This window comes from Lagenorhynchus albirostris, chromosome 4 (assembly GCF_949774975.1).
Source record: "Lagenorhynchus albirostris chromosome 4, mLagAlb1.1, whole genome shotgun sequence".
NCBI lineage: Eukaryota > Metazoa > Chordata > Mammalia > Artiodactyla > Delphinidae > Lagenorhynchus > Lagenorhynchus albirostris.
Window position 1 is genome coordinate 40,445,017 of NC_083098.1, and position 26,729 is coordinate 40,471,745.

Here is a 26,729-nt window from a genome sequence, read left to right on the forward strand (position 1 = left end):
GAGAGCCCCAGCGACTCCCCACCAACCCCGCCCCTCGGGGGAGCGAGCCGCGGCCAATGCGCCGGCGCACATCCCGCCTCCTCGCTCGGCCCCGCTTCGCCGCCTCGCCGACGCGCTGCCGAGGACCCCGCCCGGTGCGGCCCGCGCCGAGCCCTGTCAGCTCGAGCAGCGCGGGGGCGGCGGCGGCGGAAGCATGGAGGGTGAGAGCACGTCGGCGGTGCTCTCTGGCTTTGTGCTGGGCGCGCTCGTCTTCCAGCACCTCAACACCGACTCGGACACGGTGAGCCGAGGATCGGGGCGGGCTCTGGCGTCACCTCAGAAAAGGACCCGCGCGCGCGCGCGCGCGCGCGCGGGCGCCGTCCCGGCCGCCGCTGCCCGGGTCCCGCACGCGGGCTCCCGACGCCGCCGCCGCGCCGGCTCTGTGCAGTCGGGGCTGCCTTCTCCCGCTCCCGGGCGGCCCCGGAGGTGCCTCCGGTGGTGAGCCTTTTCCAGAGTTAGCCCTCCCTCTCGCAACCAGTGTTTATTTCCGCGCCCTGCTCGGAGTGTCTCGCACACCTTCATTTCTCTTTTTCAGTAGTCCCCCTTTTCTGGTTCATTTTGGTTGTGAAGAAATAGAAGGTTCACATAGCGCTCTCCCGCTACCGCTCGCTGGGAAGGTTGCCGGTTAACTTTCTCCTAACTACCGACAGCGGTTTTCGCAAAGAACTCAATTTTCCCCTTCAGAGCAGCTACTGTGCACGTTTGTTGAAATGGAAGACTTGTAAAGGAATGAGAAATGATGCATCCAGTGGCTATTTTGGGGGGAATCTTAGTAGATGAAGAAGATTAATTTCGTATATTGGATAGCTGACTTTTGTTTGCATTGGTATCAGATTTATTAGCTTGTAAGGCCTGAGCTAGTTCCTTGTCGGATACTTTCGGTTGTAATTTAAACATTTAAGTTTATCCTGAAATATTAGATATTTAAATGCTTATTTCACACTTTCGCCTAGGTTCAAAACCTCTAGGTGAAGTAGTTTTTTTTTAAAAAAATACAGTACCTATTTTTAAAAACTTTCATTTTTATGAAATTAAAAAACACTGTAAAACTTTGAGTCTGAGAAGTAGTGTCCTAGAGTAAGTGTGTAGTAACTTGCTAATACGGTTTAGAGAATATCATACTGAATAAAACCTAGTGATTTCTGCTAAATTTTGTGCCCTTCACTTTATAATAAAGGCTTGCCTTATCCAAAATAGTGTTTTGGCGTAGTCCTAATAAGGCTGGAATTGCTATCTTTCATGTATGCAATTTTAAATACGCTTGTAGATTAACACGTAGCAAAGAGCAAATATATGATGATTTAAAATGTGTGTGGCTGTAGAAATTACTGTGGAATACCTTAGTGTAAACATAACCAGAGTGGGACTGTAAGTCCTCTGTAGCTTAAAGGATTAGCACTTGCAAAGTACCGTAGTGTTAGAGAGGACTCTGTTCCTTAGATCTTTTTCCTAAAGTCCTTAAAAGGTGGTTTGATGGAGAGCTGTACTTGCATTGTCTCTTTTCCAGGGGTTTGTATAGAACGCTAGAGAGTAGAGTTCTGTATTGTTCCCCTTTGATTCCAGCAAAGACTCACATTGTGGAAACATTACTTTTGTGTTTTTCTTTTAATGAAAAAAAAACATTTCTTAAAGCATTTTTAACTAAAGAAGTTATAAAGACTGTAAAAAATTCATTGTCAAGCTCATTGGGTTTCTAAATGTGCCAAGAGAAATAAGTGAATTCTCTGAAACTCAAAGAGATCACTGCTATGGTGGCAAAATGCCTGCATTTTAAAAAGAACCGGGGCTCACAGCTCCTCTTTTATACAGCAGACTCTAATATTGAATTACAGGTCTTTGATATTGTGCACATGCTTAATCTAAAAGCCCATCCTGTGTCATTTCATAGCTCAGAAGCCTCCACTGACTCCCAGAAGCATGTGCCATTAATCCAGACTCCTTGGCCAGTCATTCAGGATGGTCCATTATTGGTGCTGTTCATAGCAACCTAAGATTTCGTTACAGATGGGAGGCTTCTATTCTCAGGCTAACTGCTCTACTCCTTGTTCCTTGAACATTGTGTTCTCATTTCTGCCTTTAAGCCTTTTATACTTCCAAGAGTGCTAAAGTCACAGTGGTATTTACAATCTCTTCTACTCGTGTTTTTTAACCTGGTTATGTTGCCCAGGTAAACTGGAATGCACCTAGTCTTTCTTTTGTGTGTGCTCCAGCTGGTAACACACGCTTGTACGTGTTGTAAAATTCTTGGGAAATACTGGTTAGTTAAGTGACTGAACTTGGAAATTCTATCCGTGTATTCCATATACTGCTTATTTTTATCCTTATAGGAAGGTTTTCTCCTTGGGGAAGTGAAAGGTGAAGCGAAGAACAACATAACTGATTCTCAAATGGATGATTTTGAAGTTATTTATACAATTGGTGAGTCACTTATTTCTGTGTCTTCTATTTTGATAGTTTATGCTGAAAGGGGTCAGTATAAGTTACTTTTTAAATTATTAAGAAATAGATATCAGGACTTCCCTGGGTCCAGCATTAAGACTCTGCGCTTCCACTGCAGGGGGTGCGGGTTCGATCCCTGGTCAGGGAACTAAGGATCCCACGTGCCGCGTGGTGCGGCCAAAAACTAAAACAAACAAAGAAACAAAAACACCAGAAATAGGTATGAATTTTTAAAATCAAATTTTTAATTTTATTTATTTATTTATTTTTGGCTGCATTGGGTCTTCGTGGCTGCGTGTGGGCTTTCTCTAGTTGCAGCCAGCAGGGGCTACTCTTCGTTGGTGTGCATGGCCCTCTCATTGCGGTGGCTTCTCTTGTTGTGGAGCACGGGCTCTAGGCGCGCCGGCTTCAGTAGCTGTGGCACGTGGGCTTAGTTGCTCTGCGGCACGTGGGATCTTCCCGGACCAGGGCTCGAACCCATGTCCCCTGCATTGGCAGACGGATTCTTAACCATTGCGCCACAAGGGAAGTCCCAGAAATCAAATTTTAAAGGAATATATTGCACTCATTTCTCAGTTAAAGTTATGGCTATGCCCTAGTCTAAAGCAAGAAACAATATGAGACATAGGAAGCAGATTAAGATTACTGGGGGGAAAGAAGGATGAAATAGCTCCTGTGTATATGTGAGTGGCAGAAAGGTGATCCAGCAAAAGAAAGAACCAATAATAAGCAAGGCCAAGAAAAAAGATAAAACAGGTTCAACAGAAATGTAAAATGCTGCAGAAAAGTTGGAAGATGAGAACTGAAAAAACTCAGTGATTAAATAATTGGAAACCTTACATAATTTCAGAAGTGTAATGGGGAAAAAGCCAGACTGCAGAGGGTTTGAGAAGTGGGTGGTGAAGCAACTGCAGCTGGTGGCAGCTGTTCTTTCAGAGAAAAAGGGAAACGGAGCTTTAAAATACATAGGGAGTTTTCTGATTCTCTAACATATGCATTTTTTTTCTAAGCATATATATATATATATTTTAAAACAAAATTGGTGGTATACTTTATAAAAAATTTGGTGTCATGATCAATTTCTCATAGTAAATAATCCTCTAAATATTATTTCTTATAACTGCATTCTATACTCTATGGTCTTACTCTTATGACTGTATGTGATTTTAGTTGTCCTTTAAATAAATAAATTATAATCAGAGTTTCCAGTTTTTCATTATCATAAATTATACTACAGGGAACATTTTGGTACATAAATATTCTACACCTATTATAGGTATATTTCTGGAAATGGTGTTACAGTGTCAAAGGGTGTGAACATTTTTAAGGTTCTTGATCTGTATTAGCAAATTGCTTTCCAGAAAGATTATATCAGTTTATACTCATACTGTACTTTTTGTTTGCTACTTTAAAAAGGTAAAAATTGAAGTATATATGTAAATTTAGTACATATTTATAAAGTAAACATATAAATTTAAACTCACCCATTAAAGTCACCTCTGTGGCAATGACTTGGTTTCATGAGTATTTTTTCACTCATTAATACTACACATAATACACACATATAAATGTATGTGTATTTTTATATTCTAAGTGGGATCATACTATATACATGTATAAATATCTCCAAGATATCGTTAGTGCAGAGTAGTATGAATGTGTATAGTTTGTCATTCTTTCTGATGTCTTCGTATTCCCGTTGTATGAATGTACCACAACGTACTTAACCAGCTATGGATGACTTTTTATTTTTTTATTAATACAAAACAATGTAACAATGCACATTTTATGGTGCATATATCTTTGTGCCTTTGAGTATATCTGAAAGCAAAATTCCTAGAGGTAGGCCATTACCTTTTGGAAGAGTCATGTCATCTTAGACTCCTCTACAATATGTGAAAGTACCAGGGTCCCCCTACCCTTATCACCATTGGGTATTATCAAATCTTTTAATCTTTGCCAACTTGATAAGTGAAGAAAAAAAAATTTTAATTTGCATTTCTTTTTTTTTGAAGTATAGTTGATTTACAGTATTATATTAGTTTCAAGTATACAGCATAGTGATTCAATATCTTTATAGATTATACTTCATTTAAAGTTATAAAATATTGACTATATTCCCTGTGCTGTACAATATATCCTTGTAGCTTATTTCCTTTATGTATAGTAGTTTGTACTTTTTAATCCCCTGCCCCATCTTGCCCCTCCCCCTTTCTAATTTGCATTTTTAAATTACAAATGAGGTTATGTGTTTGACTTTTGGGGAGACCTTTTTATTTGAAAAGAACACACCTGTTCCATGCTTTGACTATATTTCTGCTAGGCTGTTTTGCTTTTTCTTATTGATTTGTAATGCTATATCATAACTTAAGGAAATTGGCCTTTTGTCATGTGTTACACATGTTTATATTGTTTATAATTTTATTTTCTTAATGTTTTTCTTTCTGTTCACACGAGCGTAAAAAGCAAGCCCTTAGGAAGTCTTTTTTCCCTAATTGTAATTGGTGTGCTGCCCAAAGTATCTGACATATTTTAGGAGTTTAAATAAGCAACCATTTATCGAGCAACTCCACTGTGCTAGGAGCAGTGCTAAGCTTCAAGGTATCTGGCAAGTGCTGTAGTTGCACTCAAGTATTTGCTTAAATTATTTTAAAATGTTGGATTACTTTAAAACAGGTGGCAAGATCTACAAATTACTACATTGCTTTGGTTAATGAGATTTTCATCATTTTATTATACTGTGCCTTATCTACACCAGATTATGTTTGGCCGGTTATCAGTTACAGACTGTTTCTGTTCAGAGAGATTTATCTGAGGGTAACATATGTTTGCTGGAAGGAAAATATCTGAAGAGGATGATAACTTTTCCATTTTTTTTAATAGGCTGAATTACTTTTATAGTAGTATATATATATATATATATAGTAGTATAATACCAATAACTTTATATACATATCAAGTTATTGAAATGGTGACTTCATGTAGTTTTCTCCTTAAAGATAGCCTTTGCATGTACAAAGATGCAAAGATGTCTGCATTCTTCAGATGTTTACTTGAAAAGATTCTTCAACAGCAGTTTGATATTGGGTTTCCTCACCTAGATGAAGATTCACAGATTCTCCATAATCAAACTGATGTCTTTGATTTAGGTGACAAATGAAATTGCTAGTACTCTGGGTAGGATCTCCCCAAGGAAGAGAACATCATAGTCACAGGAATTATCTGAAATAGGTGATTACTGCTAGAGTGATCCTGTAAATGGTATCTGACAAAATTTGATTGTTGACACAGGGACACATAAAGATGGGCTGCCTAGAAGAATATGTATTGTCTTGATGACTTTCTGTGTGAATGTCTCACTCCTTTCCCTACTGAATCTTTTTTTTTTGCAATACGCGGGCCTCTCACTGTTGTGGCCTCTCCCGTTGCAGAGCACAGGCTCCGGACGTGCAGGCTCAGCGGCCATGGCTCATGGGCCCAGCCGCTCCGCGGCATGTGGGATCTTCCCGGACCGGGGCACGAACCTTCGTCCCCTGCATTGGCAGGCGGACTTTCAACCACTGCGCCACCAGGGAAGCCCATAAATGACTTTTTTTTTTTTTTTTTGGCGGTACGCGGGCCTCTCACTGCTGTGGCCTCTCCCGTTGCAGACCACAGGCTCCAGACGTGCAGGCCCAGCGGCCGTGGCTCACGGGCCCAGCTGCTCCGCGGCATGTGGGATCCTCCGGGACTGGGGCACGAAGCCGTGTCCCCTGCATCGGCAGGCGGACTCTCAACCACTGCGCCACCAGGGAAGCCGTCCCTACTGAATCTTGAGGGATCTGAAAGTTTGGGATGATAGAGGAAACATTATATTCATCTTGATACTTTCATGATTTGTAATGATGTCTTGTGATAGAATTTAATCTGTTTGCACAGCACCTGCAGCAACCAGAAGTTAGATGTATTTAGATGTATTATTTCTATTGACAGGAGAATAAAACTCACCTCTTCAGAGATGTTGGACTTTTTTTCTTTAGTCTACAATTAACATTGACATATCCTTTATGAAAGAACCAGTTGGAATAACAAAAGAATTCCTTTAGCAGCTGTTTTTTATCAGTTGGGTAAAATTACAGCATCACAATTTCAGAACTCAATGACTATAGCAAGTGTGACTTAATCTTTTGTGTGGCCATTACTAAACCTATTTAGAAGGAGTATAGCATTCTATCAGTAGTTGTGAGTGAGGTTCAGGGTTTGAATTTTGCCTCCACCAACTTAATCTCTCTGCCTGTTACCTCATCTTTAAAGTGGAAGGAGTGATAACATCTGTCTCATAGGTTTGTTGTGAGGAATAAACGAGATAATGGTAAAGTACATCCTGGCATGAAGTGCTCAATGTATGTTATTCAAATGATACTTAATGTAATCATAACTAAAAATTCTTTTTTTCCAGACATTCAGAAGTACGTTTCATGCTATCAGCTTTTTAGGTGAGTAGTAAGAGCAAGTAAATGATCCATTGTGAAAATTATTCTCTGCAAGTGAATTTTTGAAACTAACAAAGTATCTTAGTTATACCTGGTGGTACAGATTAAAATGTAAAGACTCTTTTTAAGTACCTGAAATTCACCTGTTCATTTCAACCCTAATAGTTCTTTCTCTGTATTTATCTGCTTCCTTTAGCTGGTCTTCACTGCCTCTCCCAGGTACCAGTTTACCTTGAGGATTGCTTTTCCTTCTCCCACCCAGTCACTTCATCGCATATTATAAACTCAGCAACACGTTCTCATACATTAACGGCAGCCCTTTTTTCTTTTTATTCCAGTTTATTTTATCATCTGTTTCTTCACTTATATTTTTTAATGTTATCTTTTGTCTATTAACTGGTTAGGTTCTTTATCTAACCCGCTTCCTATTACTTTTCCAGGGTGGAAACTTGTACTCATAGTCCTACAGATAGTAGTAGTACTCTTAGCCCTGATAGGCTATGATATTGTTAAAAACTTTTAATTGAGGTATTTACATAGAAAAGTATATAAATCAATGATGTTTCATAAAGCAAACAACTGTAACCATAAACAACACGGTGTAGTTTTGGTGAAATAGCTTTATGATTTATATAAACCATACATGAAAAATCAGCATTACTGTCTTACAGTCACACTGTATGTACCATTTCTAAGGTTGTGTAAGAGTTGCCATGGAACATAGTGTTAAGGTGAGAAACACCATTGGTAGGTGTGACAGAAGGCTTAGTGTGGTCTTAAACTGCTGTACCAGAAAGGGGCACAGCTCCTATATTGCCTAATAGACAATGCGTATAAAAAATATCTTTTGAATGAGGGACTCTTGGTGGAGACTCATAAATAGTACTTTCTTGAGGGACTCTGGGCCAGCAATGGATTAAGGAGGGAAAGTAAAAAAAAAAAAAGGTGATTCAATACCTTCTGGCAACTACCTTAAATAATTAGACCAACTTAATATGAGTCTTAGAGCCGAGGAAGCCATCTGATCCAGTGATGAGAAACCCATACCTAGGCCTTTTATTTATTTATTTATTTATTGGCTGCGTTGGGTCTTCGTTGCTGCACATGGGCTTTCTCTAGTTGCGGTGAGTGGGGGCTACTCTTCATTGTAGTGCGTGAGCTTCTCACTGCAGCAGCTTCTCTTGTTGCAGAGCACGGGCTCTAGGCACACGGGCTTCAGTAGTTGTGGCACATGGGCTCAGTAGTTGTGGTGAGCGGCCTCTAGGGCGCACAGGCTCAGTAGTTGTGGCACGCAGGCTTCAGCAGTTGTGGCTCGCGGGCTCTAGAACGCAGGCTCAGTAGTGTGGCGCACGGGCTTAGTTGCTCCACGGCATGTGGGATCTTCCCGGACCAGGGATCGAACCTGTGTCCCCTGCACTGGCAGGTGGATTCTTAACTACTGCACTGCTGAGGGAAGTCCCTCAGCCTTTTAGCTTTACAAAATTAGGGGATGGGGGGAAGAACTGGTTAGTGGTAGGGTAAAATTAGTAGAATCCGGATTTCTTGAGCTCTAATCCAACAGCATACTATGCTGTTTCTTTCTTGTTTTAAATCAGGGGTCCCCAACCCCTGGGCCCTGGACTGGTACCGGTGTGCGGTGGGTGAGTGAACAGAGCTTCATCTGCCGCTCCCCATCGCTCGCATTACCACCTGAACCATCACCCCCCACCCCCATCCATGGAAAAACCATCTTCCACGAAACCCGTCCCTGGTGCCAAAAAGGTTGGGGGCAACTCTTTTAAATGATGTAGATGGAACATGTTAAAAACAAAGTCTTCTGATACCATACTTCATGGAATCCGAGCTGGATAAGCTTTAATAACCAGGTTTATGTTTCTGATACAGAGGGTGGCAGAGTACAGCCCCATGGCCTGTTTTTATATGGACCTCTATGAATAGTTAATATATTTTTTAAGAGTTAAAAAAAAAAAAGAACAATGGAGGAATATGTAACAGAGACTGTCCAGCAAAGCCTAAGGTATTTACTATCTGGCCCTTTATAGAAAAAGTTTGTCAATCCTGCTCTGATACATTGGTTGCAAAGTTTGCCACTGAAATACACTGTTTCCCTTATCTCAGAAATCTAGGGGGAATTTGGAAAACAGCCCATTGAAGCCTAAAACTTAAAGTCACTTTAAAAAAATTGCGCAGTTTAACATGAATTCTACTGTACAGTATATCTATTTCTACCAAAAAAAAAACTGCCCCCCTTCCCAGAAGCTTCACATAAAAATCAGTGCTTGCACAGAAGACGTACACTTTTATCCTGTTGTTTTATATACCCTGGTGTATTGCATTATGTCCCAGTTTGAGGAGCTCAGGAGTGGACCATCCTAGAGAAACACAGGAATAAACTCTTGTATTTAGATTTTTCATGTTGGAATAAATAGGTAAGATGGAAGGATCTGTTCGATGAGCTGAATTATCCCCCTTTGGTAGGTGGAACACTTTGTAAGTTAAAAAGAAAAAATATATTGCCTATTAGGATATGTTTTTTCCAGTTTTATGTAACTAAATTTTTTCAGTGTGTAGATTAGAATTACCAGTAAAAACCTATTATAATGAATAGTATTTGTCAGAGATTTTGCATAATAGATATTACATCATAGAAAAGAATATTGTTGATCTTGATGAATGTTAAAAAAGAGAATATTATTTGTAATCCCTGGAGGGGAAAGAAAGCTGAAAGTAAATGCTTTAGAATCTTTTAGAATTATTTTTCAATTCTCCCTAAATCTTTGACATTCCAACTACAGAACAGAAGTCACTAAACTAAACCAATACCTATCCTCCACCCCCCCAGCCCCCCAAAACAAAAAAAACCCAACTCCTAAAGCACTTCTCTTAATTTAAGAATAGCTTTTGGAGGGCTTCCCTGGTGGCGCAGTGGTTGAGAATCCGCCTGCCAATGCAGGGGACACGGGTTCGAGCCCTGGTCCGGGAAGATCCCACATGCCACGGAGCAGCTAAGCCCATGAGCCACAACTACTGAGCCTGCGCTCTAGAGCCCACAAACCACAAGTACTGAGCCCACATGCCACAGCTACTGAAGCCCACGCGCCTAGAGCCCATGCTCCACAACAAGAGAAGCCACCGCAATGAGAAGCCTGCGCACTGCAACGAAGAGTAGACCCCACTCGCCGCAACTAGAGAAAGACCGCGTGCAGCAGTGAAGACTCAATGCAGCCAGAAACAATAAATAAAATCATAGAATAAATTTATAAAAGAAAAGGATAGCTTTTGGAATTAGCAATGAATAAATTGTCTTTATGGTATTGTGCTGCTTCATTACTCACATTACATTCTTTTGTATGTATCATCATTGTAAAAAAAGTTTTAATGAATAAATTGTGAACTAGCTATGTGAACTTAACAAATACCTGTATTTAATGGAGAGTTTGTTTTGTTTTACGTTAAAAAAAAAGTGTTACACAAACTTATCCTTTAAAGTTCCTCCACTCCTTTTCCTTTTTCATTGCTTATGGACCGCATATTTCTAGCACTTTAAGTCTGTTAATTTGAGAACTTTCTCTCCTATTTAATTTAGAACTTCATCTAACAGGCAATAAGTATATGGATTTTGGTTGGGTAGTTAGGCTAGGAGTAACTACAATTAAAAGTGCTAATAAAATCATTCATATTTTTAGCTTATTTGAAATGCCTTTAATTTTGGCTTTTACAGCTTTTATAATTCTTCTGGTGAAGTAAATGAGCGAGCGCTGAAGAAAATATTATCAAGTGTCAAAAAGGTATTCCCTGATTTACCTTTCTTTTTTTCGTATTATATGTATTATTTTCAGCTCGTAAAAACATGTAATACTTTGACAGAACTTTAAAGCAGCATTTGTCTTCACAATGTCCTGTGTAAAGCAGGTGAGGAAAGGCTTGTTCTTTCCAGAAACTCAAAGGGGTTTCCCTGAAAGCAAAGCTAGTCATTAAAAATCTTCATCTTGTTCTCATCCTCTTGACTACTCTGATTTACATTGATCTCACGTACTCTAGGACTTAATCCATTGCTGTTCTTTTACTTAGCTACAAGTTACTATTTTTCCTAGTGCAGGGATGATTTCCTATACAGCACCTAATCTGGATCCTCTGTAGCCCACTTGGTGTTCAGTTAAAACTTGCTGAATGATCAAAATAGTTTTTTTTTTCCAAATACATTTTTTCTTGGTACTTTTTTCCTCTTAAAACTTTTTGAGGGACTTCCCTGGTGGCGCAGTGGTTAAGAATCTGCCTGCCAATGCAGGGGACACGGGTTCGAGCCCTGGCCCGGGAAGATCCCACATGCCGCAGGGCAACTAAGCCCATGCGCCACAACTACTGAGCCTGCACTGTAGAGCCCGTGAGCCACAACTACTGAGCCCGTGTGCTGCAACTACTAAAGCCCACGTGCCTAGAGCCCGTGCTCTGCAACAAGAGAAGCCACTGCAATGAGAAGCCCGCGCACCCTAACGAAGAGTAGCCCCCGCTTGCCGCAACTAGAGAAAGCCCACGCGCAGCAACAAAAACCCAATGCAGCCAAAGATAAATAAAAAATACTAACAACACATTTGTTTAGCGTGTTATAGTTTACAAAACCCTTTAATATGATCTTAATCTTGGAACCAGCTCTGTGGGGTAGGTGATAACATTCCCATATAAATTTCAATTAAAAGCTATTGGGTTCAGTTTACTTACTTAGCAAACCAAGTATCCATACAGGAAGTTAACTAGTTTTCATTGGTGTTTTCTTCATTTAAATTTTGACTAAGGGTTAAAAATGTTAAGACAGTAAATGCCATTAAGAGGAACTAGAGGAAGTTAAGAATTTATTTTCTTTAATCTGTATTGAATAAAATTGTAGCCTGGTAAGTAAATGGAAAGTAATTTAACTGCAAGTCAGTTTGCATGCTTTATAAAAGGTAAAGTGTATTCTTAAGTGTACGTTTTGTTTAATATAGGCCCCAAATCTTGGTAAATATTAAGAAAGCCATTTTTTTTAATTTTTTAAAAAATTTTATTATTTATTTATTTTTGGCTGTTTGGGTCTTCATCGCTGCGCAGGGGCTTTCTCTAGTTGATGCGAGCAGAGGCTACCCTTCATTGCAGTGCGCAGGCTTCTCATTGCGGTGGCTTCTCTTGTTGAGGAGCGTGGGCTCTAGGTGCGTAGGCTTCAGTGTTTGTGGCACGTGGGCTCAGTAGTTGTGGCTCCCGGGCTCTAGAGCACAGGCTCAGTAGTTGTGGCGTACGGGCTTAGCTGCTCCGCGGCATGTGGGATCTTCCCGGACCAGGGCTCGAACCCGTCCCCTGCATTTGCACTGGCAGGCAGATTCCCAACCACTGCACCACCAGGGAAGTCCCAAGAAAGCCATTTTTTAAAAAGTTTATTTATTTATTTTATTATTATTATTTTTTTTGCGGTACGCGGGCCTCTCACTGTTGTGGCCTCTCCCATTGCAGAGCACAGGCTCTGGACGTGCAGGCTCAGCGGCCATGGCTCACGGGCCCAGCCGCTCCGCGGCATGTGGGATCTTCCCGGACCGGGGCACAAACCCGTGTCCCCTGCTTTGCAGGCGGACTCTCAACCACTGCGCCACTAGGGAAGCCCAAGAAAGTCACTTTTAAGGTTTCCAGTTTTACTGCTTGATTATGACAGTAAGATACATAATAACTGTAACCATTAAGGTATTCGCCTGATGTTTTTCTATATTTTCCTTCAGGATGTGGTTGGTTGGTATAAATTCCGACGTCATTCAGACCAGATCATGACATTCAGAGAGAGACTGCTTCACAAAAACTTACAGCAGCATCTTTCAAGCCAGGAACTTGTTTTTCTGTTATTAACACCGAGTATAATAACAGAAAGCTGCTCTACTCATCGGCTGGAGCATGCCTTATACAAACCTCAGAAAGGGTAAATGTTGGCCAGTCACTGGCTGTTTTCAGCTAACAGAAAAATGTACTCAATATTTTTATTGTACTTTTTATGGCTTACCAACTATTTTCGTATATTGTTGCATTAGATTGTCACAATAACCCTTTTTAGCCTTTCTTACCATCGGTTCTTTATATGGGAGAATGAAGGTCAGATAAGGAAATTAGAAGCCCAGTATGGAATGATGACTTGTGTTTCTGGCACTGAGGATTTGCTCATATTTACCATAAGGTGGAAAAAATATGCATGCTTTAGGTATTGGTTGCTAAGGAATATAATGTAGAACTGAAGCCTGCATACCTGAGCAGCTTTTCTCTAACCTCTGCCAGGAAGCAGGGTGGTTCTTGAGGATCCACCAAAATGAGTTAATAGGACTCCCCACAGGTTATATAGACAACATTTTCATGGAGTATGAGAATGAAGTTAAAAGAGTACCAAGGGGGCTTCCCTGGTGGCACAGTGGTTGAGAGTCTGCCTGCCGATGCAGGGGACACGGGTTCGTGCCCCGGTCCAGGAAGATCCCACATGCCGTGGAGCGGCTGGGCCACAACAGTGAGAGGCCCACGTACAGCAAAAAAAAAAAAAAAAAAAGAGTACCAAGGAAGAGTAGTTTTATCATTCACGAAAGATAGGATGAATCGCAACAATATTGCCTTTATTTTTACATGTGGTGATCAGTTAAAATAACCATTAAAGTATTTTTTCACAGTTATCTTACACTATGCACATTTCACAGTTTTTAAAAGCTATTTGCCTCAAGTCAGTAAATTCTGTCATGGATAAGTAGTAAGGAATGGGGTTTTGTTTTTTAATCTTGTAGGGGAAAGGTAGTCTATATACTAATAAGTAGATGCTAATCTTTCACTTTATTTTAAATTTATTTTTAAAAATTTTATTTCTTCAGGCTTTTTCATAGGATACCTTTAGTGGTGGCCAATTTGGGCATGTCTGAACAACTGGGTTATAAAACTGTATCTGATTCCTGTATGTCCACTGGTTTTAGTCGAGCAGTAAAAACACACAGGTGAGATTCCTCAACTGCTTCCCCACTAAACTTAACTCCTATTTATTTTTTGAAGTTAATTTTTTTTATTACACAAGAATAAAAATGAAAGGAAAACTGACTAATGACATTACTCAAGTAAACCAGACTTTTAATTTCTCAGTATTTCCTTCTAGCACCTGTCCATTTATAAAATACAAAAGAGAGGGGCATTGTTGTATAGCCTACATATTTTAACATATTTATTCTAAAAATAAGGAGCTAGCCTCAAAATAGTAATTTTCTAAGGCAGCAGTTCAGATTAAAGGCAAGAAATTAGATTGGATATGAAATAAAGACAAAAAATGAGGCTTTAGCCAAGACTTACTCACACTGTAGACTGCTGAGCTATAACTTTTTTGTGGGCAATAAGGGAATAATTAATGTCAGAAATAACAACACTGGTACTACAGGATACTTACTAAGTGTAAACTTTATGAGAATAATGGACTAGATTTCATTTATTTTTGTGTTCCCACAGTGCTTAACAGTGTCTTATAGAAATTGAATACCACATTTCATTGATACTAAGACACAGTTTTACATTTATCTCAAATTGGGATTTTTACAAAACATGCCTTAGAATTGTTTTTCTTTTTTCTTCGTGGTATATAAAATAATGTTGCCTCTTTCAATCAATGATGACTTAAACTCAGTAAAATAATTGACTGATCCTATTGCCAAGAAAGAACCACCCCCCCTTCAGTCTTTATCTGTTTTCATTGAACCTCTTTTCTGAGTCCTGGAAATAGTACTTAGGAGGCTAAAAAGTTTGCTGAGGTGAAGATAGATAACTAGGTTTTCTGGTTGGTTTTACTTATTCTGTAAATAAGTAGGTTGACAAAATCATGGTCCCTACAAAGCCAGTAAAAAGAATCATCTATTGTTCCTCAACTACAAATAAATTTTTCATTGTATCATTAAATGAGTTCTGTACATTTGCCTGAGGAAATGATAATATTTTACAGCTCTAAATTTTTTAAAGAAGATGGATCTTTAAAGGAGGTACATAAGATAAATGAACTGTATGCTTCTTTACAAGAGGAATTAAAGGTAAGTTAAAAAAACATTTAAAGATCACCTATAGAGTTCATATCACATTGCTCACTGAATATATGTTTATGGATAACCTGACAGTTGATTAGACATAAATTTTTTATTAGTTTAGCTTCAGTAACAAAGGCCTCCATCTTGGTGGGCTACGAAAACAAAAGTTTTGTCTCACTCACATTATATCTTGGCTGCAGCTCTGCTCCTGTTCTAAATGTCATGTTCATTCTAGGATCCAGCCCATCTGTGGGACATGCTCTTCTCATGACAAAGGGAAAAGAGCAGGAAAGCTGGTGTAAATTCACAACAGCTCTTAGAATTTCTGCTCAGAGCTGGCCTGTCACTTCCACTCACATTTCATTGGCCAGAGGATGTCATGGCAATAGGCAGGGAGATATAACCCTTTTACAGGATAAAAAAGGGAGCAAATATTTGGGAACAAAAAAGTCTACAACAGTACTAAGTTCTACCTCATTGTGTCCATTCAGGTCCCTTGAGGGGAGGGAGCAGGAGTGGCAGGGAGACTTGCAATGTAAGTTTGACACCTGAGGAAGGAGACAGGGAAAGGAGAATGATTGGGTAGGAAGAGCTTTAGACTGCAAGGCCTGAAAAATTTCAGCCAGGCTGATGGAGAGTCTTTGAGCAAAGGCATCCTACAGGAATAGAATTATACTGATATCCTCACTGTGCTCAGTCGGTGGCTAAGAGCAACCTAGGGGAAGCATGACCTAAGCACAAGCACAGCAGTGGACCCAAAAAGATGGCACCTGGAACTGTCAGTCAACTCTGCTTCCTGCAAATGGAGATCTGAGTAGTATATTCCATGGCCACCATACTCACCAATAGAGCACACTAAGAGAAATGGGGTTAATGCATTTTACACACTGATAATATTGCACATTGTTTTTTAATATAATACAGGAATTTTAGAAAATAGGAAAACATCCAGAATCCTACCATTGTAACTTAACTCTTTGCACTTTCCAATTTTCTCCAGTTTCCCCCTAATGTATACATGCTTTTACATTGTTGACAGTGATGGGGACATAGAAATTTGTGTCATGATTTTTATTTGATGTACAATTAAACACTTTCCACATTTTAGTTCTTTTTAATAGCAGTATATTTCTTAGAGCAGTATATTAGAACTCTAATGTGAAAAGTACCAACTTGGGGACTTTCCTGGTGGCACAGTGGTTAAGAATCTGACTGCCAGTGCAGGGGACATGGGTTCGAGTCCTGGTCCAGGAAGATCCCACATGCCGCAGAGCAGATAAGCCTGTGAACCACAACTACTGAGCCTTCGCTCTAGAGCCCGCGAGCCAAAACTAGTTCGCCTGCGTGTCACAACTACTGAAGCCTGCGCACCTAGAGCCCGTGCTCTGCAACAAAGAGTAGCCCCTGCTCGCTGCAACTAGAGAAAGCCTGCACGCAGTAATGAAGACCCAACGCAGCCAAAAATAAATAAATTAACTTAAAAAAAAAAGTACCAACTTGGGCTAAATTAGGGAATGTAGAGGTATGTGAGAGGAACTGTGGGCAGAAGGCCACTGAGCTCTAGGAAGGAACTGGAACCAGGAGCTTGAATGCCATCAGAACTTTAACTCCTGGGAGTTCCCTGGTGGTGGTTAGGATTTGGCGCTTTCACTGCCATGGCCAGGGTTCAATCCCTGGTCAGGGAACTGAGATCCCACAAGCCGCACTGAGTGGCCAAAAAACAAACAAACAAAAAAACTAACTCTCTCCCTTTGTGTCTGCCTGTTTGTTTCCTTCATAGTATTTACAGATCTTGCTGTTTATTCACCCACTGGCTGACCAAAGAGCTAACCTATAGCTTCTGCATTTAATCTCTTCTATTCAAGAGATTAGGATTTGCCAATTGGCTATTGTAATTATCTCTGCTTGGGTCAGCTAGGGTGAAAGTTGGTGAAAGGGTTACTGGTGAACTCTTACGGCAGGATGAACAAGTTCATGAGAAATAGGCTGGGCAGATGTTCCATGAAGTATCCACTAAAACTGGCTCTAACAACCCATTACACTATAATTGGAAATTAGTTACTTCTGATTTGACACTATTCTAAGAAACATCATGTTATATAAATTTTTGTTACTGATCCAAGATATATTCCCAAAATGAAATCACTGAGTCAAAGGGTATTAGTACTTAAAAACTGATGACACAGAAGGCCATTCTGCTTTTCAAAAGTAGTTTTACGGGAATTAAAATCTTCAGTAGTTTTCTTTTGTAATAGTGAAAGTCACTTTGTTATTGGCAGTTTCTTAAATGTTTGCAATAAGTATGCATCTCAAAATAGTACAGTATTTTTTGTTTTGAAGCAGTTAAATATTTTTGTTTTTTATTTCTGTGTATTATCTAGGAAATAACTTGAATGATAAAACTTTGTATAAATAGGAAGTTAATACATCTGGAAAGCATTTTGTAACCTATGAAGCACCATACAAATGCTTGTTGGTGAGTTCCTCCAGAAAATAGCAAAATAAAATAAAATTTTTATAAAGGAAAATATTTGATGTTATACACCATGAAGGATTTCATATTATTTGTGAATGTAGATTGTAGTATTACAATTTGGAACTTTATCTATGCTGTTAAATTACTTTATTTTCCAGAGTACATGCAGTAAAGTAGAACACAGTGAGAGAGCAGTAGAGAAACTACTAAAGGATATAAACAGATTAAAACGAGAAATTAAAAAAAGAAAGCAAGCACAGATTCAAGCAACACGTAAGTAAAAAGTTCACATATCACTACTTTCTGTGCTTTGAAGAAAAATTCTCACTGATTGGAATTATGGATGAGCTGCTTGCACTAACTGATCAATTTGTTCACTTTAGGATTAAAAATAACTTTCATTAATACTCTTAAATCCCACTGAACGGAGAACATGGTACTACTATAGATATACTACCTTGATTTTAAAAAATATAACAACTTTAATTTTCTCTGAGGATATTGTGGCATATAAATTTGGGATTATCATTTCTCTTAATTTAGATAATTCAATATGATTCTTTAAAGTCTCTGACTTTACTAACAGATAACTATAAAACCTTTGTAGTATAAATACTGTATGTTGAAATATTTGTTTGTTTCTTTAGGAGAGAAGAATGTCCAGAAAGACCCTCAGGAGAACATTTTTCTTTGTCAAGCCTTACAGACCTTTTTTCCCGATTGTGAATTTCTTCATTCATGTGTTATCTCCTTGAAAAATAGACATATTTCTAAAAGTAGCTGTAATACCAACCACCATCTCAATGTGGTAGACAACCTGACCCTAATGGTGGAATATACTGACATTCCTGAAGCTAGTCCAGCTGGTAGTGCGCTGCAAATGATTAAGCGTAAAGCTTCAGGTACAGATGGTGGATGGCAATTCAAGAAGTCACGGCTGTTAGAGATACAGAACCAACCATCTAAAACAGATACTGATAGTAGTAACCAAGAAAAGGCATCCACAGTGAGCAGCCCAGAAACAGATGAAGAGATTGAGAAAATGAACGGTTCTGGTGAATACCCACAGTCTCCTACCTTTTGATTCTTTTAGGCCGAAAGGAGATTTTTCATCAGAAGAAGGGTAAAGCCAAACATGCCTATTGTTTTTACTATGTTCAGCTCTTTGCAATAACACATAGGTAAGTTCTAGTTCATTTATTTTATAAAGTACTTTAAATTGAGTCAGTTCAGAATTTGAGTACAGAACAAAGCCTGGTAATGCAATGTTTGGGATCAGCAGTTGGTTAGTTAGGTGAAAAGGCCAGTTAAGTGGGACTCAAATGATACATAAATAAGGTGTCTATCAGAGATTTCACTTTAACATAAAGCAGAAGTGTACATTCGTCAAACTTTTGTTGCAGGGCCAGGAACTTTTTTACGAATGTGTTGGAGTTCCTATGTAAATCAAACCCATTACTTACCCTATCTAATCCCCAATTTTAGTTTCTTTAAAGAAATTTGCAAAGCAACCTAAGTACAAAATGCTACTAGGTTTTTTCATTTTCCATTCCCAATCTTATTTGTCCTAACCACACCTAATTTGACAACTATTTTTTTTAAAAAGCTAGTTATCTTTATCAAGTCTTCTCAGAGCCTTTACTTGGTTTTCACTGCAACTGAAACTTTATTTTTAATGCTCATATTCATCACTACAAAAATACAACTGATAAGGTCTGGGAACAAAATAGATGACTCTTGGTAATGTAGAACTCAACAGGTTAAGAGTCATGGGCTTCCGTGTGATTTTTAAGGAGGATGTAAAGCCCCTGTTTAATCCAGTGAGTTGGTTAAGTGGAGGTTGGTTAAGAGAGCTTTTACTGTTTGTTTTTTCTATTTATCCTTTCCATAACAGAATTTCCCATAAAGCATACACATCACATGACGCCTTCATGCTTTACTCACTGGGTGAAATGCTGAACCCACATGTTGACCACTGCTCTTCCATCACTTATTTCCTAAATGATAGAGCAAATTCATAGCTAGTATCAAAAACTATCATCTTTTATCTGTGTGTTAACATGCATTAGTTACCATGGGGTGTTTATGAAGCCCACATAATACCAGGGATGATTTGTGCAAATAATGAGTTGCTGTTGGGATTGCTTTACTAGTTACATAAGAAGCACAGGGCAGGAGAGGAAATGGGGTTCATTCTGAACCCTAATGTTAAAATAATTAAGTTTGATGTCCCAACTTTCAGGGTACTAAATGAAAAGGAGGAAAAGAATCCTTGTAGGACATTTTTTCTCAGTTATTCTCCATCTTTTGGCAATCAGTTTGTATCACTGGAGTAAGAGAAGATGATACAACAGATTGCCTATGGATCGGTTTATTTACAGGACACTACCAGTTCATGATAGACTAGTCCAGGAGTAAGTGTTAGGTCCTGTGACAGACAGCACCACTGTTCATCCCCACATAACATCTCTACAGAGGGAAGACCCATAGTCCTAGCCAGGCATAATTATTTACGTGTTAGAAAATCTTCCTTAGCAATTTCAAATCCACACCCTATCATGTGGGATTTGTACATTATATAAGCATTCCACTTTCCCGCACCCATATCCCTACAATACTATTTACAACACAGAATCTGGGCCTAAAGTAAAATCCCAATACACGTCATCCCTTCCATGTTTAACATCTCATTATCAGTGGTATGCTGTATGAGCTATTTAGGGGCCAGATATAAGTGAAAATCCCATAGTACCTTTTTTTAATTCATATGTATGTAAAATATAACAAGTATTAACATTTTAAATAATCTGATTTACTTAATGAACATTCTGATATGGAGAGGAAACTTCACACTTGAAACACTTTTTCCTCATATAATTTCAAATTATTAAGAATTAAAAACATAATACTTTATAGTTTGATAAGATTTAGCCTATCAGTTCTCTATTCAAAGGTTATTAAATCTTACAGTTTGAGCCAGTATTAATACCACACAACTATAAAATAAATTTATTGATGATAACTTTATAGAATTTATTCCCTGTATTTGATGTTACAAACTTTAGGGTCTTTGAGATATGCAGGATCCTTGTATGTAACTGGCATAAACCCTGTAAAGAGATAATGAAAGTTCTTCACAAAAGATAATGAGCAAAATTTTGGTTAGCATAATTCAGTTTTTCAGATGCTCTTACCCATTATTTGAGCTCTCTTAATTGCTTTTGTGATTTCTTTTTGTTTCTTCCCACAAAGACCTATAAAAGAAATTGCTTTCTTATTCGTAAAAAATGCCAGTAATCAAAATGCATAACAAATGTCTATGTCATGGAAGGATTGGAAAACCTGTAAACAGCCAGATAGTAACTATCTTAGGCTTTGTGGGCCATACAGTCTCTATCATCATTACTCAATTCTGCTGTTGTAGCTCAGACACTATGGAAACTAAGCTATCTACAAAAACAAGTGGCAGATCCGATTTGGCCTATAGGCAACAGGCCCCTGGTTTAAATAATAGCCTGGGGATGATTATAGTATACTCCCAAACAGCAAAGCAATTTTTTTTAAGCCCAAGTTTTCTACATATTGTCAGCCTATAGTTAACTGAGTATAAGAAGACATGCAAAATAATTATCCTTTGGCCTAAGAAGAGGCTTTCTCAAACTAGCCATAGTAACTGGTGTCATAGTAATTTGTAGCACTATTTGAAAATCTGCCAGTTTCCTTAAATAACAGAAGTAGCTTTATATAAGTTCTTACCTACATTTAAGTTGCTATAATATATAGAAAACAAAATACCTGTTATGTGCCTTCCATAAATGCATCCAGTAAATGGAGAAATAAACTGGGATAAAAGCTGTTTTGAGTTATATTTGAAAAGGAAAAAAATTTACATTAATACACTTGTTATTCAATCTTGAATGGTAAATTAAAAAAAAACCTTATGCCACACCTTCAAGTTATGTAAAGGTTTATTAATACATTTCAGACAAACTTCAAAAATATGAATAAAAACACTGAATTATGTTCATTCTATTAATAGGTCATCTTTTTAAATAACTAAAGTAATCACTAAAGTTGACATCTCTTATCCAGTGTGTCAAAAAGTCTATACAACGGATTAATGAGCGTATTCTTTCAGTGCTAAAGCTGTTCTCTTGACTTTTCCACAGATAACTTTTCTCAAATACTGTTGCTTTTATAACAAGGTACAAAACACTTCATCTATCATGATAGGCTATCACATAATATCAGACTACAATGAGGTCTTCAAGATGCACAGGTACATCAGGCCGTTTGCTGTTATTTAGGTTTTATTAATTTAAATTCTTTAGCACTTTCTATGTACCAGGCATCATTCTAGGCACTATGCATAATCCTAATATGTTGCATTTTAAAATTCCTTGGCTTTTCTCCCACCAAGGCAGCTATCACTTTATACTACTGTCAGTATACTTAGCTCCAGCACCATTCTCTCCCCTAAATTTGCCACTTTTAATTTGCTGAGTGCTCGACAACAGATAAAATTACATTTGAAATAGCGATATTGGTGGTGAGGTACAGAGATCAACTTCACCAGAGGAGCTTTTCCCAAACTACTGAACTCCACCAACTGAGAATCACTGCCACAGCGAGCTACTGTAAAGACATTTTGGGCAAAGAAAAAAGAGGAATGCTAAGCTGAATTAACAGTAAATGAGGGACAGCCAAGGGGCTCTTATTTGAATAAAAGAGATGCCTTGTATCAATACGTAGAAGTATAACGAGATCTGAAATTATGCAGTCGCTAAAACAGTCACCCTACACAAAGCCTGTTATAAAAACTGACTTGCTTCTCTATTGTATTAATAAAGGAGCCAAAATCCCAAAATCAAGTATCATAGTGAAGTAAAACCAGATCTCACCTGTACATTCTTATAATCTACACGTTTTCCACACAAGATACATTTTTTCAGAGGCTCCTTATAAGGATTTTCCATTGGAACAGGCTAAAGGAAAAAAATATATGATAATATAGTTTGTATTAACTTTGAATCGAAAAAACGTAAAATCTTAGGTTACCACATTTAAATCTCTCCAAGGGATTAGTTGTACCTTTTTACTGTGAAAGAGAATACAACAGCTAGGCTTGTAAAGGAAAAATCGAGTATTTCAGAAAAAGATTCACTATTTTAAAGGTTTCAGTGTACTCAAACATATTTTGTGCAAGTGTCTTGTTTAAGTTTGGCTAAGGAGGAATTAAGTCATGGAGGAGGATTCTGGGATAAAATACAATCTTTGGAGAAAAAAGGGCTTATGGGAGGGGGAAAAAAATTCAAATCTTCGATAAATGATTCTCTCCTCAAATGCTTTGTCCAGACTGTAGGTGACTAAAAACTCTCAGATTTAAATCAAGAAAAACTTAAGCACAACAGATACCATATGCAATTCTTAAATTATAATCCCTAAATCCATCCCCATATTTCTTCAGATGTTTTATCACTATTTCTCTTGTAAAAAGACAATGCAGGACTTCCCTGGTGGCACAGTGGTTAAGAATCCGCCTGCCAATGCAGGGGACACGGATTCGAGCCCTGGTCCAGGAAAGAGCCCACATGCCGTGGAGCAACTACCCCGTGCGCCACAACTACTGAGCCTGCGAGCCACAATTACTGAGCCCGCGTGCCCGTGCTCCGCAACAAGAGAAGCCACCGCAATGAGAAGCCCGCACACCGCAACGAAGAGTAGACCCCGCTTGCAGCAACTACAGAAAGCCTGCGTGCAACAACAAAAAAAGCCAACGCAGCCAAAAATAATAAATAAATTAAGATAAAAAAAGACAAGGCTTAGCGTAATACTATCAGGTTCTTTGACTACAATTTTATGGCCCCAGACTGTTTTGTAAGTTTCTGTCAGCATTTTTCGTTTTTCTTTGTTCACTACTGCCTCTAATGCTTCTATCACAAAGGCCTCCCTCCTAAAATCAGTTTAGGTGTCTCCAGTATAGATTCTTAATGTAGAAATGGCTATGGAAGTCCCTGAACCGCTGTAGTTGTATGCAAATTTTCAAATAAATGGGACTGTGTGCCTTTTTCTGGGAGAGCCCATAGCTTTCATTAGTCTTAGTGGGTTTAATGACCTAAAGAGGAGCTCTAGTAATTTCCTTTACTCTCTTGACTATGGTGTGAATTAGATGACCGAGATGGACGCTCAGAGGGACCAGAGGGGTTCTTCTGTTTTTTTCCAACTCCTCAAATGTTCTTAATCCAATTTACATTCAGCTTACCTGTAATGACTGTGTTCCTTCTCTACACTGTGCAAAGTGCTTTATATGGTCTGATTAGTGTCAAATTATCTTTGCATGTAGCAAGAAAACCTATACTGCCCAAGCCCAATGATAGTACTTGAAACCCATAAAAATACATCTACAGTTTAGAAGAGACTGTACTTAATGTCCTGGTATAAAACTTTAATTTTGATCCCGCATTGATTAAAGCAGCCGCCACCCAGCCAAAGTGATGAATAGGAGGAAGACAGAATTGAATTTGAAATGAGGAAGAGAGCCAAGGTATATGTAAACTTTGTACAATCCCTTTGTTAGGTTTTCTGCAATTACTGCATGCACCAAAACTACCTTTTTAAATTCCCAAAGCACATATCTAGGAAGCAAAATATGGTGTTACAGAAGCCATGCTTCTTGCTAGGAATCTAGGGATTCTCTTACTTCAAAATTCACTTAAGTAACTACTCAATAAATTATAATTTTCCAACACAGACTAATGATTATCATCTTAATTGTTTTTGTCCTTCAGCTGAACTCTATTCAAATAGCAAAGACATAAGAACTTGGTCGTATTTGCAAATGCTTTATTACAAGTAAGAAAAAAATTCTTACCAGGTCCTCATTGCTGGTTACCTGTTTATATTGTGAACAACTTCTCCACAGCACTGCAATTAAACAGAAACAGCAACGAACTAATTATTTTTGTTAGCTGAGCAGCTAAGGAAAGATTTTGCTTCTGTGGAGGCGAGATGAATTAAGGGACCTAACAGAAAAGAAAGGTTTTATGTTCATTATACTAACAAGGTTAAATGAAGGTTAAAAGTCTTCAGATTTGAGGCAGAGTTAAACTTAGGATAAATGTGCTTTCTGGGGCTTTGGGAAAAGGGCATATATATCTCCACCCATATAACCTCCCTGTTCCGGAAATTTATATTCCCTTCTCTCCATGGGAAGAGACAGATTTTAATGCAAACTGAAAGGCATTGTCATACCAAAGGAAAGTGAAAAGATTTTTACAGACAAGCACAAAGTAGATAAAAGTGCAGAAATGATAGATTCCAGGGCCCATGTCACAATTTCGCCCAGATCTGGGCCCTCAGACATCTGGAATTTGCTGCTAGGTGACTGAAAATGCTCCTTCCTTACCAAGTCTACCCGAAGATCTTGGGCAAGTCCCTGCCTCTTTTTAAGAATCACCCCATCACTCTCCTCGTACGTTTAAAAAAAAAAAGTACTGGGCTATATTTCACGCCCTCTTCAGCTTTAAAATACTAGTCACGGGCCACTACAGATTCCCATTTACCTTGGAGAAAACTGCCTAGACACCGGAGTCCTTTAGCTAACGGTGACGACTCCACCGACCTAATTAGGGCTAAGCCAAACGGCTGCAATGCTATAAAGGAACCTAGGATATGGAGACTTTACCTGCATGAGCCCCAGAATCTGTGAGGCAGACAGCAGCCGTTACGAAGTGCTTTAACGCTCTCCTTCCTAGCCCACTGCAAAGGGCTACCATAGCTGCCATGGTTCGTTGCTCCTCCTCTTCCTTTCCTTTTTCCAAATCGTCTGGACAAGCCACTTCCGGTATGCTTCCCCTGTTAGCCCAAGCACTCGGTTCAAAGGTTCCGAAGGCGAGCGCTGGGAATCCAAGGAAAGAGCAGGTGGGGATTTCTATACACCTGCGCAGTACCTTCCCGTTCGCCTCCTCTCCCTCTTGCCGCGCCGCAAGATTGGACGAAGAGAGGGCGGGCTCCTACGTCTGTGCTTCCGCTTCCGGTCCCAAAGCCCTGACAATTGGTTTGTGATCCTTCCCAAAGGTGGATGGAAAGGCGAGCGCAGTTTCCGCCTGTTGCTACCTTCCCCCTGTTGCTGCGTGCACCCCTTCACTGGGGTTTGGCAGCTGGGTCACGCAGAACGACATCCGGGCAGGGCCTCCAGCCCCTGCCATGGATGAAGGTTGTTCCCGCATCCGCCGGCGGGTGTCGGTCCGCAAAAGGAACCGTCGTAGCTTGGAGAGCGTTTTTGCCCTCACCGCGGCCGAGCTTAAGCCCGGCGATGAGGAGAAGGAGGACGAGGACGAGGACGAGGAGACGGTGGCTGGGAGCCGGCGGCGAAAAACCATGGACGTGCAGCCGGTCGAGGTACAGCCCCGCCACCTCTCAAATTCCCCTGAGTTCCACGTTCCATTTCCTACCTGTGGGTTGATGATACAAAGCCAGGTCTCCCACTGCGCATGCTCACTGAAAGAGGCGCGGGAGACCAGCTGAAGAAGGCGTGGTTGGAACGCCAAGAAGTTTGGCAGTTCCCTTCCCAGGTGCAAACAATTGACCAATTATCTACTAGCCTTCGTGGGCTTACCTCGTCTTTGTTATCGCTGTTAATCCTCACCTGTGAGGTGTTGCACTGTTAGCCCCATTATTATATAGATATGAAACCCCGAGACAGAAGTTGTACATGCAGCAAGTAAGTGGCATGACCAGACGCAAACCTAGACTTCCAAGTTTCTGCTGCTCCTTGTACTAAAAATCTACCATTTATTGCAGACCTATTATGTGCTGGGTACTTTGTTAAACTATTTACGTTATCTAGATTTTACAACAGAAATCTGGCCCTGAGAAGTTAAGAAACTACATTTCCTACTCCAAATCTTGGGTTCTTAATCACTCCCCTATATTGCTACCTCCAAATTCCATCTCTTCTGTTTATAGACCATACCAAGTCAGACACTCCCTTTCAATTCCAGATTTCTAAGAACAATCTCCTTGGAGTGTCCAGTGGTACAAGCATGATTTTATTACAGGCCAGTCTCTGCAGAATGGAGTATCGGAGGTGAAACAGCACTGCAGTTATCAGAAACTTCTCCCCTTCCAGTAGATGGTTATCGGTCTTGCTGCCATTTTAAAGGATTTAGCACTAGCTTAAGAATTAGGATCCCAGCATCACTAGGAGGACAGTTTATGCCAGTCACTTAACCTCTCTGGGCCTCCATTTCTTGATCT

At 39.4% G+C, this 26,729-nt stretch overlaps 3 protein-coding genes and 1 pseudogene across 9 annotated transcripts in view; 2 read left to right on the forward strand and 2 right to left on the reverse strand.

The window, feature by feature from the left end:
• Window positions 1–102: 102 nt before the first annotated feature.
• ABRAXAS1 (abraxas 1, BRCA1 A complex subunit) lies at window positions 103–24,142 on the forward strand. 5 transcript variants are annotated; one of them, XR_009540268.1, is made up of 10 exons: window positions 103–280; window positions 2,367–2,457; window positions 6,917–6,953; window positions 10,672–10,738; window positions 12,692–12,885; window positions 13,811–13,930; window positions 14,917–15,001; window positions 17,630–17,744; window positions 18,119–18,652; window positions 22,939–24,142. XR_009540268.1 is itself a non-coding variant. In XM_060147901.1 (9 exons), exons 1-9 carry the CDS (start codon window positions 194–196, stop codon window positions 18,553–18,555), a joined length of 1,233 nt encoding a protein of 410 aa, XP_060003884.1. In that variant the 5' UTR covers window positions 103–193; the 3' UTR covers window positions 18,556–24,138. The 5 variants fall into 5 exon arrangements, 3 of the variants coding, with proteins under 3 accessions (XP_060003884.1, XP_060003885.1, XP_060003886.1); XR_009540267.1 differs by having other exon boundaries at window positions 22,969–24,141; XM_060147901.1 differs by having other exon boundaries at window positions 18,119–24,138.
• LOC132519253 (E3 ubiquitin-protein ligase RNF138-like) lies at window positions 5,520–6,407 on the reverse strand (annotated as a pseudogene).
• HELQ (helicase, POLQ like) overlaps window positions 18,595–26,729 on the forward strand; it is a 55,346-nt gene continuing 47,211 nt past the window's right edge. Inside the window, exons 1-2 of the mRNA XM_060147898.1 lie at window positions 18,595–18,652; window positions 25,548–25,871. Of these exons, the coding sequence (XP_060003881.1) occupies window positions 25,677–25,871 (195 nt within the window). The 5' untranslated portion in view covers window positions 18,595–18,652; window positions 25,548–25,676. The remainder of the gene's footprint in view (window positions 18,653–25,547; window positions 25,872–26,729) is intronic.
• On the reverse strand, window positions 20,480–25,944 carry MRPS18C (mitochondrial ribosomal protein S18C). 3 transcript variants are annotated; one of them, XM_060147906.1, is made up of 6 exons: window positions 25,156–25,944; window positions 24,343–24,395; window positions 22,373–22,456; window positions 21,267–21,324; window positions 20,666–20,725; window positions 20,480–20,581 (listed from the first exon to the last, which is right to left on the reverse strand). In XM_060147906.1, exons 1-6 carry the CDS (start codon window positions 25,253–25,255, stop codon window positions 20,505–20,507), a joined length of 432 nt encoding a protein of 143 aa, XP_060003889.1. In that variant the 5' UTR covers window positions 25,256–25,944; the 3' UTR covers window positions 20,480–20,504. The 3 variants fall into 3 exon arrangements, with proteins under 3 accessions (XP_060003889.1, XP_060003887.1, XP_060003888.1); XM_060147904.1 differs by lacking the exon at window positions 21,267–21,324 and having other exon boundaries at window positions 25,156–25,938; XM_060147905.1 differs by lacking the exon at window positions 21,267–21,324 and having other exon boundaries at window positions 20,480–20,725; window positions 25,156–25,939.

Excerpts from the sequence above, each read along its gene's own strand:
- ABRAXAS1 (XM_060147901.1), top strand. The coding sequence starts at position 194 with ATGGAGGGTGAGAGCACGTCGGCGGTGCTCTCTGGCTTTGTGCTGGGC. Across the intron at positions 10,739-12,691 it reads TATTATCAAGTGTCAAAAAG|GATGTGGTTGGTTGGTATAA; the intron begins GTATTCCCTGAT and ends ATTTTCCTTCAG. Across the intron at positions 15,002-17,629 it reads CTTTACAAGAGGAATTAAAG|AGTACATGCAGTAAAGTAGA; the intron begins GTAAGTTAAAAA and ends TTTATTTTCCAG.
- MRPS18C (XM_060147906.1), bottom strand. The coding sequence starts at position 25,255 with ATGGCAGCTATGGTAGCCCTTTGCAGTGGGCTAGGAAGGAGAGCGTTA. Across the intron at positions 24,396-25,155 it reads AGATTCTGGGGCTCATGCAG|TGCTGTGGAGAAGTTGTTCA; the intron begins GTAAAGTCTCCA and ends GTTTAATTGCAG. Across the intron at positions 22,457-24,342 it reads TAACCAGCAATGAGGACCTG|CCTGTTCCAATGGAAAATCC; the intron begins GTAAGAATTTTT and ends TTTTTCCTTTAG.